The sequence below is a fragment of the Enoplosus armatus genome, chromosome 20, assembly GCF_043641665.1.
Source record: "Enoplosus armatus isolate fEnoArm2 chromosome 20, fEnoArm2.hap1, whole genome shotgun sequence".
NCBI lineage: Eukaryota > Metazoa > Chordata > Actinopteri > Centrarchiformes > Enoplosidae > Enoplosus > Enoplosus armatus.
This window is the reverse complement of record NC_092199.1, coordinates 6,233,760-6,248,577: the sequence shown is the minus strand read 5'-3', so window position 1 is coordinate 6,248,577 and position 14,818 is coordinate 6,233,760. Positions and strand designations below refer to the sequence as shown.

Here is a 14,818-nt window from a genome sequence, read left to right as displayed (position 1 = left end):
ATCTTATCCTATTAATATCTATGCTCTGCTGTGGTGATTTTTCTACGCACACACACAGACACACACAACCCAGCAGAGACCTCCTACATCCTCATAGACCCATAAAGCTTTTCACACGCCCCCATCATTCACCACTGCATGGCAGACAGCACTAAAAGCACCTCACACTTCTTCTCTCTTCGACCTGGTGGTGAACCCAGAGTGGATAGAAGGACAAACAGGGAAAACCATTTATATCAAATGTGGAGTGTGTGCTCTGGTGGAAGGCCTGCATACATGTAAACACCACGTGGGAGGCAGAGAGACAGGAAAACAGAGATAAAAATAGAGTGAGAAAAAGCTAAAAAGGAAGATTTGAAAAGAGAAATCCGCAAATACAACAATCTGGACTGTGGACAGACTGTGCAATGATGATGGCGATGATTCTGATAATGTTAATGATTGTGATGATAAAGATGGCAGCAGCCTCTGCGCCTGACTCTGAGATGGACATTAAACCTGGAGTTGAGACCAGCTTGGCCAAACTAACCCTGCGCTCCTGCCACCAGCTGAGCTTTGGGGTCACAGAGATTCCCTCCAACATCTCCAGCGACACCCAATGCCTGTGAGTACAAATGCACACACAAGTAGATGCACACAAACATCAGAAATATCAGCAGCAATGTTGGCAGGCAAACGTAGCTGCAGCCATTGCACATTTATATTTTACACAGTTGTTTCACATCTCAGAGAAATTGTACAGAAAATCACAGGGCAAGCTTTTATGGAGCTTTGTGTAAAATCCTTCTCAAATTTTTTCTCAAAAAAAAAAACAGGAGAGCAACAACAACAACAACAACAACAACATGCTTTATCAATTCCTCAACTGAAATGTAGTTTGGCCAGCCACCTGCTGTCAATGTGATGGTGGTTGTCTCTCAGTTTCTTTCTCTCATTCTTTTCTTTAGATATTTGTGGTTTTCTTTTTCTTTTTTATTAATTGTGGGGCATTAAAGAGGCACTCCAGCAATTTAATAGTGTACTTCCACTAAGTTATGGGGCTTGCAAGACACAGATTTTAAAAATGAGTGACAAAATTGAAGCATAGCATGATATGTTGACCTTTAGTCTCTAATTTTGGTCAAGCTCCAAAAACACTGGATCCTACATTTCTCATAATGCAATTCTTGCATTTGTTGGACCATGCATGCCTGGTAAATGTTCCACACCTGCAGTTTGTAATGCAGGCTCTCTGTTATAAATTTAGGGTTATTTTGGTCATTTTTCAGACTTTAGAGAGCTGGCTGTAGAGCCAGTGACATAGGTCAATATTACAGAGAATATAACCCAAAATAGTATTTCCCATTCACCATCTAACACCAATACAGATTAAGGGCGTATGCCATGTTTACAATTCAAAATCCCATCTCGTGAGCATGCATAGTCATTTAGACTTTCCTCTCTAATCCTTGCTCATCTCCTCTTGGCTGAATTTTGCACTGAACTCGCCAATGCTGGTTTTATTAAATATTTATTCACTCAGGGAATGTGTGCAAAGTATGAATGCTCGTCTTCAGGGACTCCCACTGTAACTACAGATTTCTACGTTTACGTTTACGGTCAGTGTTTCTCACAAAAACACGTGATGTGTATCCATGAGATGTAACAAATGTGTTGAATGCATTTTCTTCCTTGTGAGACATTTGCAAACAATTTTAATTTATTTAAAATTAAAAATATTTAGAATTGAGTATTGTTTCCATCGTGTTTACTGGCTTGCAATCTTCTTCTTTTGTGAGCATTGCTAACTTATCTTAGCACAAAGACTGGAAACAGGGGGACACAGCTAGCCAGTCTCTGTCGAATTGTTGTTTTTAAACTTCTGGTTTTTATACTTTTTTTAAAAAACGAGGTACAATGTGTTAATTAATGAGCGTTAGAGGTGCTGCTAGGGTAGATTTTGTTACCTTTGGACGTGCCAGGCTAGCTGTTTCCCCTTGTTTTCAGTCTTTATGCTAAGCTAAGTTAGCCGGCTGCTGGCTGTAGCTTCATGGTGTACAAACTTGTGAATGGTATCAATCTTCTCATCTAACTATCTGCAAAAAGAAAAGTGGATAAGATTGTTTCCCAAACTGTCGAACACAGGTTTTGAGTGAAGGTACTGCAAGGTGTTTTTTTGACACAGTGACACACAGCTGGATGAGACAGACGAGAGGGTGATTGCCACACGGAGTAAACACGGACCTGTTGTTTTGGCCATTGAAACATTTTGAAGGAATCTCAAGGCTAGAAGGGGGAGGGGGGTGGGACGGATGGTGGTGGCGGTGGGGATCAGCATAAAGATTAGGATCGCCTGAAGCTTTGGCACAAAAACACACGTGAGCAGAGTGCAGATATACATCACAAAAGCATAAAAACAAATACCTTCGACACACACACACAGAAGGAGCGACTCATTTCCAAGAGTACTGTGAACTCCCAGGAGGCGATGTGTGTGTTCTCATCTGTTCTGTTCTGCTCGAAGGTCAAGGCTCAGGAACAGTGGGGATATTTACAAGTATGCAGCAATGGATGGCCATTTCAGATGTCATCTACAACCACCAGATGCAAAATAAGTTTGTGATCTTGTATAGACATTCTGTACACCAAAACAGTTTGCTTCATGCATGAAAAGAAAATCCCCAGCATGAGTGAGTGACTGGTCATGGCCTCGCTGACCCCACCGTCCCTGACACACAACAAAAATGGCCGATAATGACTTCTAAGGATTTCTTGTCAGTGATTACTTTCTTACGATCAGTGTATCACTGAAAGCTGATGTGAGTGAATGTTTCTGTATCAACAGGGAAGTTAAGCAGACGCAGATCAGAGTGATTCCCCAGGGCGCCCTCAACAGCCTGCAGCACCTCGAGAAACTGTAAGTGTGTGTCGTTCATGTTTATTCTTTGATGTGGAACATAATGAACTGAGGAGGTCAAAACACTCAAGATATGGATCATCCAAACACAGTAGAAGAGAAGCCTCAAATGTCTCTGCACCCAGATTTGGTGTTATTCCTCCAAATTTCTAAAAAAAGAAAAGAAAAAAAAAAGTAATATGAGTTTATGTTTAGCTGAATATAAAGTGCATAAAGTATTAAAATGATCCCTTACATTCATAGTACTTCTACATGTGTTTAAATTACGTATAAAATCCCTGAAACTAGTGAAAACCATGAAAGCTCCAAAATAATGTTTTACAAACCTTTATTGTGCGCTTCTGTGCATAATAATAAACATGCAACAAGTTAAATTAGTCTTTATAATAATTTTAAATAATTTCTCTACAAAACATAATTCATTGTGCTTGAAATGTCCCATTGCTCAGAATTGAGACACACATATACAAAAACACTCATATCTTTACTATTTTTTTCAGTTTCATTAGGATTTATCTTCATACCTTTGCCTCGATATTTGTATTTGTAATTTGGTTGATATTCTATATTAAAGTGTCCCCATATGGTTTTCTATAAAAGAAATAGGGCTGCTACTAAATTGATTGTTTTTTTCTAATGAATTGATTAATTACTTCATCTATAAAATGTCAGAAAATAGGTTTCCAACAAAACCCAAAGATGTTTACAGTCATATAAAACAGACAAAGTCATCGCACTGTTGAGGCTGGAACAACATTTCCCACGTGTATTTCCATGAAAAAGCACAGGTGTGCCCAATCTGATGGTGTTATAAGCTTTGAAGTTACATTTTGTCTAGTGACCAAAAGGTTGGCTTTATTTTTAAATGCTTCTTTAGTTCTTCATTTGCTGCTTCTGGCCTTCTGGCCTTCTTTCACATTAGCGTTGTTGAGTGTGGTGATTTTCTCAAAAGTACTGTTGTAAGTGTAAGATGACAAATGTTTCCTGTTCTTGCATTTCATTTGGGTAACATAACATAACTGTTTGTGAATGGAGTGTCATTAAAGTTGAAAGAAAATACCTGTACAGTCATTTATATCTTTTAATCTTCCTCCTCTCAAACCCGCATCCTCTTCCTCTGTTCTGCACTACCTCCCACTTTAGTATCATAGCGGAGAACGACGTGCTGAAGAACATCAGCGCGTTTGCCTTCGCCAGCCTCCCTCGGCTCACTGATATGTGAGTATACAGTTTTCTAAAAAAGCCACTGCTCGAGAGGTGTTTTATCCGACGTGCTTGTGTGTTTAGTCTTTGTTATGGAACAAGAAGAGCTGCAAACTCTGAGAAAGCTGATCACCCAAACAGTTGAGTGAGCAGGGTGGTGGAGACACAATATGTCAAAGAATAAGTGTGAATGAAGACCTAACAGCTGAATCTTTTAATGTCATATTCCTCATTTATACATTTGTGTTTCCCTCAGCGTCATCTCTAAGAATGTTGAGTTAAAGAGTATAGGAGCTTTTGCTTTCTCTGATCTCCCTGAACTCGTTGAGATGTGAGTATAACTGGCAGAATAACGGCAGTGGTGAAACCCTGTAATTGTAAGACAAGTCATTTATATTAATGAGTGCATGACTGTATGTTTCTTTCAGAACCATAACAAAGTCAAAACACCTGACACACATTGATCCAGATGCATTCAAGAACACCGGGAAACTAAAGTATCTGTGAGTACTCTCTCCTTCAATGTGTGCTTTCTATGAACTGATTGTGAGTCCAAAATGGGTCATGGGTGACAGGCCTACTTCTGACGGGCCCCCCACAACCAGAGACATCATTTTTTAATTAGCTTGGGTCCCCTGGAAGAGAAATCAAGTGTCACACTTCATCGCATCATTTCAGACATGTTAAATCTATTTGTTGCAAAAAATAAATACCAAACTGGATTGTTTATATCTTTTGAAACAGTCTCAAAATAATCCCTCACTGACATTATTACAACTAACACTGTTTGTCCCAATTTGTGAGAACTGGGACACATAAAGAGAACAGTTTATGGTAGAAAAAATACTATTATTAAACTATTAAGCTTTTAAACCAGGGCACCTTTGCCCAAGAACACTGTGTTTTGAATTAGACCTCAAATATTTCTGATTTAAATATCCACAATGTACCCCCCAAAAAAACTTTTCTTGAACCTGGTTTCATAATTTCAATAATTTCATGATCATCTAAAGAAACCTAAAAGGAAGCCATTCAATGTTCGAATCAAAAAACCTTCTTGCTTTTCAAAAATATATATCCAGCTTTTAGCCACCGTAGCTAGCAGCTAGTGGTTCTGTGGACTGCAACGTCGGTTGGTTGGTCAGTCGGTCAGTCTGTCCACCACTTTGGTCCAAACTGAAATGCCTCGACAGCTATTGGATGGATTCCCATGAAATTTGGTGCAGACATTCATGGTGCCCAGAGGATGAATTCATATAATTTTGTGATCCTCTGATTTTCCATCTAGTGCCACCATGAGATCAAACTTTAGGTGGGGCCAGCTGAACATAAGCATGTGTTCACGTTATCATTGTGAGGATGTTAGCATGTTGATATTAGCATTTAGCTCAAACCAAGGCACCATTGTGCCCACAAGTACAAGCTAGCGAGGCTGCAGGCTCTTAGTCTTGTTTTGAAACAATCAAGTTTATTCTTTCCAAATTGAAAACCTGTTTTGTCCTGAATGATCAGTGTTTTACAGACTGTCAAATATTTCAGAGGTGAATGTTGAACTTGTTGTGTGTTTTTTCCAAAGAATCTCTTCACTTGTTAATTTTTTATCTCAGTTTAACACAATGAATGCTACATTGTCTGATTTTATCACTCTGTCTCACTGCACAGAGTGTGTTGTTCAGAGGTCGCAGTGTGACTGTAATAACATTTGGTGCTTAATCTGCACATCTCAGGACCATCTCCAACACCGGACTGAGGATTTTTCCAAACTTCACCAAGATCCACTCCACGGCCAACGGCTTTCTGTTGTAGGTCTCAACACAATATACAAATGAACCACTAATTCATTCTGAGACACAGACACACACACACACACACACACACACACTATTTTACCCACTTGAACATATAGGCTACTGTGTGCACACTGAATTAAATATGCCCAGAAGAAATCACACCATTGAACATAGATCACTGCAGTTTAAACCTACACACTGAGTAGTCCTTACAGAACAGAATATCAGGAATACAAACCATCGTCCCCCTTTAATAATGTGTCGACCATCTGACATCTATCAGCTTCAAAAAGGAGGTGCAATTGAAGGGGATTGTAGCATGTATTCCTAATATTTTGCACCTTAAGTGTACTTGAAAATGTACTATTTACTTCATGTTTTGTCAGCATTTGTTGTTAATCATGTATTTTTGATCAAATGTGCTGCTTAGTAACCTGCAGGAGAACAGCCACATAGAGAGAGTCCCTGCCAATGCCTTCAGAGGCCTCTGCACTCAAACTATCACCGAGATGTAAGAGATTCATCACTTTTTTAGAAACTCATGTGCACCACCCTCACACAGCTCTAAGTGGGCTTCACATGCGCAATGATGAATATTCCCCGAAATGCTCTCTGCCCTCCTTATTGAGTTCTGTCTTCTCCTACTTGTCTCCTAACGCTACATATAGCATCTTTATTTTTTCCATTGTCCCTCTTTTCCCCAGAAGATCACGAGTCCTGCTGAAAATCACATACAGGTCTACATGTAGGCCTACGAAATCAGGCTCAGTAAATCAGTGACTGTGCAGTTTAATTTTGTTCATAAATGTTTCTTTTGTCATTAATTGTTTTTATTTTGTAAAAACCAAGTACATGATCACAAGTACAATTTTGATGTATTTGCGCTTAACTTGAGTATTTCCATTGTATGCTACTTTACTTGTTATTTTTTACTTTTGCTCTACAATATTTGAAAGGGAAATATTGTATTTTGTCCTCCACTACATTTTCTGACAGATGTAGTCACTGGTTACTTTACAAATTAATATTTGACATACAATCCATGTCATCATCAATAATTAAAAGTAGCTCCCTCTCGACTTGATGCATCATTAAAATGCAGCCTAAATGGTGATGCATCAGTAATAATATTACCTTATATAGTAACAACTGGCAGGCACCGTTCTTCTGCGTGACTATCACTTTTTATTTACTTTTACCTAGTCTAGTAACATTTTGACTTCAACTTCTAGACTACTTTTAAATACTGCTACCTTTAATTAAACCAAGTTTGACTTGTTTATTTGCTTTCTTGCATAGAGTTTTATGAGAAGGTTGATACCACTCTCATATCTGTCCATTAAATATGAAGCCAGTTAGCTTAGCTTAGCACAAAGACTGGAAACAGGGGGTAACAGCTTGCCTGGCTCTGTCAAAAGGTAAAAAGATACACCTACCTAAAGCTCATTAACACATTATATCTAAGTTGTTCAATCGTTACAGAAACCGAAGTGTGAAAAACTACAATTTGTCGTTTTACGGGGGTTTGTGTGTCTGAATATTTCTTGGCCGGGACAAGTAACTTCCTAGAGTCTCTGCAGGTTGCCTGGTAACTGCACAGAGGCAAGAAATAGTCCGACACACAGCCCCCCGTTAAACGGCGAGTTGTCGTTTCTACACTTCGGATTTTGTACATATTAAACAAAGTGTAACGTGTTAATTAGTGAGCTTTACCTTCGGAGAGAGCCATGCTATCTTTTCCCTATGCTTCCAGTCTTAATGCTACGCTAAACTAACAAACTGCTGACTGTAGTTTCATATTTAACAGACAGGTATGAGAGTGGTACCGATCTTATCAAAATAAAGTATATCTCCCAAAATGTCACACTATTCCTTTAAGTAACATTTTGAATGCAGGACTCTTACTTAAAGTGGAGTACTTTTAAATTGTGGTACTTCTACTTTTACTTTAGTAAAAATCTGAATATGTCTTCCAACACTGGTGAATCTATCCAACAAATACAGCTTCCAAAGGCCAGACTGTTAAAAAGCAGAAAGGGGAGAAAGAGGAGTCTTACAGTCTTACATAATGATGAATACAACTTACTTTGTGCGCTCTGTGTATTCATACAGCTTTAGTCACTGAGAACAAAAGAACTGCACACACTAAAATTAGCTTTGATAGTTCAGATAAGTTTACTGTTGGGACTGCTCTGTGTTGGCGCCACATGACTGTAATTTGGCTTCTCTTTCTGATGACAGACGGCTCACCAGAAATGGCATCAAGGAGGTGGCGAGTGACGCCTTCAACGGCACAAAGATGCACAGATTGTGAGTCACAGGCAGAGACACAATTACAAACAGTAAGTAACAAGGCACAGAATAGTCAGCTCACATGTTTAAACTCCTCTCCTCCTCTTTTCTCCCTCTCTCTCAGGTTCCTAAGAGGCAACGAACAGCTTACTCACATCAATCCCAACGCCTTTGCGGGTTCCAGTGAGTTGGTGGTACTGTAAGCATGACATCCAACAGTAACTCATGCCTACATGATTCACCCTCCTCATCATCACTTATTAAACTCAGGATGCAGGAGAAAACAAGAAACAATGTGGCTTTAGAATTTAGAAACATGCCAGGTTTAAGGTGAAAATAAACCGAGAGCAGGTGAAGTCATTTAATTTTAACTGGAGAGAGAGAGAAATGTTTATTCCCCAAACAAAGAGCCACCTATTTCTATTGATGTAGCAATCAGAAAAAAAACTGTATTGTTTTTCTTTTGGGATGCCATTGCTGTGATTTCACTCCACATCCCGGCAGTTGCTTGGTAATCAAACAGGGGCTGTACCCATGATTTTTCTGTTCAGGAAATTTGAGTTTCAGTGTTTCACTCTAAGCAAAACTGGGATTTTTGGCATTTTTAAGCATCACTTCTCTTAATCCAGAGAGTTTTAATTGATCATTAGTCAAATATCTATCACATATAGCAAAAAGAGAAGACATCTGTTGAAAGTGGCATGAATTCCGAACTTAAATGACTTTTACTTCTCTGTTAAACCAACTTGTCTGTGTTGGTTTGTGCAGGGACATTTCCCACACAGCCCTCAGCTCCCTGCCGGACCACATCCTCGGTGGACTCCAGAGGCTGATTGCAGAGTCCGCCCTCAATCTGAAAGAACTTCCTCCTCTGCAGCTCTTCACCAAACTGCACCAGGCCGACCTGACGTACCAGTCACACTGCTGCGCCTTCCAAAACATACACAGGAACAGGTTCGCATGCATTATCATCTTATTATTAAAGGAATAGGTCGAACATTTGGGACATATGCTTATTCGCTTTCTTGCCGAGAGTTAGATGAGAAGATGGATACCACTCTCATGTCTGTAGGTTAAATATGTAGCTAGAGCCAGTAGACAATTAGGTTAGCTTAGAAAGGAAGCAGAGGGGAAACAGCTAGCCTGGCTCTGTTCAAAAGAAACAAAAATCACCTACTTTAACACTCACTAATTAAAACATTAATCCTTAGAAAAAACAAATCCTCCTTAAAAATGACAATTTGCAATTTTCTGGACTATTTCTTTTCTCCTGTTTGTGAACAAATAAGTGATTTTGGGCACAACTTTTAATTTCTCTGTGCAGGAATAATAAACTTTACTTCTTTACTAATTTTAGAATATTTAGAATAAACATAATGCAAAAGATGTAACCATAAATGACATAGCAGGCAGTTATGGAATAACAGGAGTCTATATTATATATCATAGCAACATTTTGTGTTTGATATTAATATCTCTTTATGGTTCCATCACTGGTTAATTAACATTAACTAATAATGATACTAAATAGAGCCTTGATCTCATAGAACTCATAGAAAATGATGTGTCAAAAAAGTGTATTAGAGTAAAGCTGTATTAGTGGAATAACTATGATCAAAATGTGTGCGTGTGTTGTTGTGTGCTAGATCGAGGTGGAACTCCCTCTGCTCCCACCCCAAGGCTCAGGATGACCGTCACTTCTACAGGGACCATTGCTCCAACTCCACCTCCATCACCTGCAGCCCAACCCAAGATGACTTTAACCCCTGTGAGGACATCATGTCTGCCGTCCCCCTAAGGGTCCTCATCTGGATCATCTCGATCCTCGCGCTGCTGGGGAACGCAGTGGTACTCCTGGTCTTGTTAGGTATGAAACTGGAACGATCATTTCTGAGGCAGGGTTCATGTTTGGTCATAGTGTACCTTATTTGGCATTTCCATGGACCGTTCAGTGTGGAGTTTGTTCAATTTTATTCCTTTAAAACAAATATGTTGTTTTTTCTTTACTTCTTTCCTTCCTCCTTTTTTCTTTCTCATCCTGTAATACTTTCTCTCATTTGTTTCCTTCTTGTTTTACGTTCTACGTTCCTTCCTTGTGTTCTTTCTTCCATTCTACTTTATTTCCTAATGTTCTTCCTTCTTTGCTTTTGTCTTTGCTTAAATGCATATGTCTTTTCTTATTTGCTTCCATTTCTTTCCCAAAACTGGAATTATAACAACAAAACTAATCTTTACTCTCTTTTGCAACCTTTTGAGCACTTTTCATATTTGTCTACCTTTACTTTTGGGTACCAAGACTTTGTACTTGTCAATTTTCTCACTTTTTTCTTTCTGTTGTCAGGCAGCCGCTCCAAACTGACTGTTCCTCGTTTCCTCATGTGCCACTTGGCCTTTTCTGATCTCTGCATGGGCATCTACCTGGTAGTCATAGCAACTGTAGACATGCTCACCCGTGGCCGGTACTACAACCACGCCATAGACTGGCAGACGGGCCTGGGCTGCAGCGCTGCCGGCTTCTTCACGGTGTGTACGCCTGCATGGGGTCATACACACGATAGCGCTACATGAATAACAACACTCATAGATGCTCCTGTTTGAATGGAAACATGTGTGTTTGTGTGTCAATTGCAGGTGTTTGCCAGTGAGCTGTCAGTGTTCACATTAACAGCGATCACCCTGGAGCGCTGGCACACCATCACACATGCCCTGCGGCTCGACCGTAAACTTCGCCTGAGACACGCATGTGTTGTCATGACGGCAGGCTGGATCTTCTCCTCCCTCGCCGCTTTGCTGCCCACAGTCGGGGTCAGCAGCTACGGCAAGGTGGGTGCTTCATTCTCCATTCAACTTCTCTGACGTTTGTGACAGCAATTTACTATATGTTCCTTTTAAAGCCAAATTCACATAATATTATATATTATTCATTTGCTGACCTTAAATTGGTGGCTTAGTTTCCTAGTTCATCCAAGTATAAATCTGTCTACAGATAGAGTAGGTGTCTGTTTATACAGCCTACTGGTCCACAAACCTTTTCAGAGGCTTTTAGCAGAGTAGCTGTCTTAGCCCAGGTTATGATGTGGCAATAAAGTATTCAAGGCCCTTGTAGACTGTGTGATTTTTGAATATGTGTGTGTTTACGTATCTGTATCTGTATTGTGGTGCAGGTGAGCATCTGCCTACCAATGGACGTGGACTATCTGATGTCTCAGGTCTATGTGGTGTCTCTACTCCTCCTCAACATCCTGGCCTTCTTCTGTGTGTGCGGCTGTTACCTCAGCATCTACCTGACCGTCCGCAACCCTTCGTCAGCGCCGGCCCACGCCGACACCCGCGTGGCCCAACGCATGGCTGTCCTCATCTTCACCGACTTCATCTGCATGGCTCCCATCTCCTTCTTCGCCATCTCCGCCGCCCTCAAGCTCCCTCTCATCACCGTCTCGGACGCCAAACTCCTGCTGGTCCTCTTCTACCCGATCAACTCCTGCTCCAACCCCTTCCTGTACGCCTTCTTCACCCGCACCTTCAGGCGGGATTTCTTTCTCCTCGCAGCTCGCTTCGGCCTGTTTAAGACCCGGGCGCAGATTTACCGGACAGAGAGTTCCTCCTGTCAGCAGCCGGCATGGACCTCTCCAAAGAGCAGCCATGTGATGCTGTACTCCTTGGCCAATACTTTAAGTACAGATGGGAAACAAGACTGCTGACATTCAAAAACAGATACAGGCTTTTTGCTGGATTGTCAACAGGAGGGTCTTATCTCTCTCCTCACAGAAGTTCTATTTCTCTCATTCAAATAAAGAACATCCCTCTTAGGTCTGATGCAGATATTGACAGAATCTAATGCATGTGCATTTCTTAAAGTTACAAGAAATTCAACTTTGCTTAAGAGGTGCACTTGTTTTCATGTGTACAAGTTGTGGAGATACTGAACAGACTGCTAAATCCTCAAACTTATGCCCCAACTCTTCATTATTATGCTTTGGATGGCATCGAATTTTGTTGGTTGTCGTGTATGTCTGATATGTTACCAGTATCTTTGGCCAGCACATCAGCTGCTGACTCTTCAGGGCAGGATCTTAAACCATGTGACCCATGGGTAAACTCTACTGTATATACTGTACAGTGTGTATAGAAATCCAAGTAAAGATATCTACAACAACTGCAGATACTTTGAAATCTAGGTCAAAAAGCTGTCCTAGATAATTCCTTGCGTTTGTTTTAATTTAATTGGAACGGCAGATAGGAGGAGTTTACTGCATCATAACAATTAAGATCACAAGTAAAAGTAGGAAGAGTAGAAGAAGAAGTAAACTGATTTTTACTTTCATGCATCGTCTTATGCAACAAACGCCATCCATCTGGTGTCCCAAGATAATGAAACAAACTGGAGTGCTTTGAAACAGTTTAACAAAGGTTTGACACCCGAGATTTGAGCATATGCACGTCAAGAAATCAACATTCATTTAACATTCAACATCATGATTGAATGATATTCATTAAGAAGCACACCGCAGGGGCCTTCTGATTAATAATCTCCTCAGACACTCAGTCTGCTGTAGCTCTCCATGCCGCCATTTCCTTCACAACCTTCACTTTCTCTATTTCTTTTAATGAAGGACGTGCAATTATCTTTGTAATGTAATTATGTTTATCGTTTGTAAATGAAAAGTATTATTAATTGCCACTTTTTACATCTGTATAAAATGTATCTTTGTGATGTTTTTTCATGTCATTTATAAATGTGTTTATTATATCCTCTCTGTTGGAGTAGATTTAGTGAGTGAGAGTGTATATGTAGTAACAAAAGGAAAACTCACACACACACACACACTAAACTGAGCTGTCTTTATCTAGAAATGCTGTCCTTCAGAGCATCCAAAGCTTTCAAGGACAAAGTGACCCTACCAACCTCTGCTCTGTGTGCCAGGGTGGGTGGCTGTGGGAGGGGGAGACTACACAGCTGCTCTTTCTGCTTATTACAGGAGGATGGATATGGCAGCTAGATAACACACACACACACTCAGAAGCAAGCAACCCAGGGTTTCAAGGCTGCAGCTGCAAGAAGGAATGCGAGTCCAACTCATTGATATGGATACACTGCCTCCTACATGCCAACATTGAACGTGTGGGTGCATTTATATTCTTCAACCAGCAGGTGATGCTATTGACGAAGGATTTATTGTGATCTCTGTTATGGTCCATACTTAAAGTCGGCCTCCCAGGCAGGAGTTCAGCCTGAGGTAAAATTATTTTAGATACAAAAACATATATCTGAGTGGAAGTTGGGGTTTTAACAGAACAATAACATGTACTATACTCTGTCTTCACAGGCTGGTGGCATTGTCCTCATAAAAACAGAACAAAAAACAAAACAAAACAGAGACATCAAACCATCACTGTTATGTAAAAAAGAAAAGGTTGTACGCAGATAAGTGGCACACAAGATTACATCACTATTTCTGAGAAAGGCTGACTTCAAGTTCAGACTGATACAGCCTCAGTAAGATGTTGCCTTGCAGCTCAGGACTGGAAACAGTGTCTAAAAAAACGACATCTCCTCAACTGCTCTTGCAGACGATAGCACATGCAGTGTTGATGCTCTTTACGTCAACACTGCAACACAGTCTCTCTACAGAGCATCAAGGAAAAACATGACACTTTGGGGGCTACAGAAAAAAGCTATTGAGGTGTAGATTTTTTTCCCAAGTTGTGCTGTTGTTGTGAAAGGTGTCCCTGTGAAGCAGAGTCTCATGGTGTCCTGTCTAATGTATTAATTCCAGAACTTAAACATAAACATAAACATAAATCCTTTGTTGTGAATCTTATCTTTGTGCGTCCAGTGTACAATTGGTGGGGTGACCTCATTGTCTCAGGAACTGAAAGTATTGTTGTTTTACACCTTTTTGAAGAAAAGGTATATTAAGTAATAACATTCAGGGCATCCTGTTGACCTTAATCTCTCTCCCTATGTTTCCTGTCTACCTCTCCCCTGAAAACTATCCAATAAAAAAGGCCACATAAAAAACAAGTAATAACATCCAACCAGCATAATGTTCAAATCAGCAGAATGTAGTTTATTTGAGAACAACCCAGTATGAGGACGATTGTGTTAAAATGGGTAAAGGAAATTGCCAAAAGTCACTCTGTTAATCAGATATTTAACAATTTCCTGCATATACTGTATTTTTCTCATATATACAATATATGTGTTTACCTTGACTATTTTTTTCCCAAGCACTAAAAATGATTCAGTGGTTTACATCCCCCTGTATTGTAATGTAATTGTCCTCAAACTCATATGTGCTGATTACTAAAAATGATTAATCGCTGTTTTTGTTGAATGTTGAAAGGTGTCCAGATAGAAGAACTCCAGATAAAACCCTGTAACAATGGAACAAAACAGTCTCAATGTAACGCTCTGTCTTGCTACTTTGAGATTACAGCCTAATCGTTAGCAGACAAACAATGCCCTCTGGTGGTCCAATTACATAAAATGATGCTAATTGACCAAACGTGTTTATTAAAGTGATACTCCACCCAAAATCTATAATTTTAGTCTCAAACAATCACCTCCTGTAAACTGGGAGTTTAGTGTCAGCTTGTATTCATATGAGATAAAATGAATTCCAATAGTGTTGCA

General features: G+C 40.0%; 1 protein-coding gene across 1 annotated transcript; it reads left to right on the top strand.

The window, feature by feature from the left end:
* The first annotated feature begins 407 nt into the window (after positions 1-407).
* Positions 408-11,882, top strand: fshr (follicle stimulating hormone receptor). Its single transcript, XM_070927039.1, has 14 exons — positions 408-604; positions 2,825-2,896; positions 4,040-4,114; positions 4,356-4,430; positions 4,528-4,602; positions 5,827-5,901; positions 6,320-6,400; positions 8,131-8,199; positions 8,306-8,380; positions 8,950-9,135; positions 9,828-10,048; positions 10,523-10,704; positions 10,813-11,004; positions 11,346-11,882. Exons 1-14 carry the CDS (start codon positions 408-410, stop codon positions 11,880-11,882), a joined length of 2,112 nt encoding a protein of 703 aa, XP_070783140.1.
* Positions 11,883-14,818: the final 2,936 nt, after the last annotated feature.

Coding starts and splice junctions, on each gene's coding strand:
- fshr (XM_070927039.1), top strand. CDS start 408: ATGATGATGGCGATGATTCTGATAATGTTAATGATTGTGATGATAAAG. Junction 605..2,824: donor TCCAGCGACACCCAATGCCT/GTGAGTACAAAT, acceptor CTGTATCAACAG/GGAAGTTAAGCAGACGCAGA. Junction 8,200..8,305: donor GGCACAAAGATGCACAGATT/GTGAGTCACAGG, acceptor CCTCTCTCTCAG/GTTCCTAAGAGGCAACGAAC.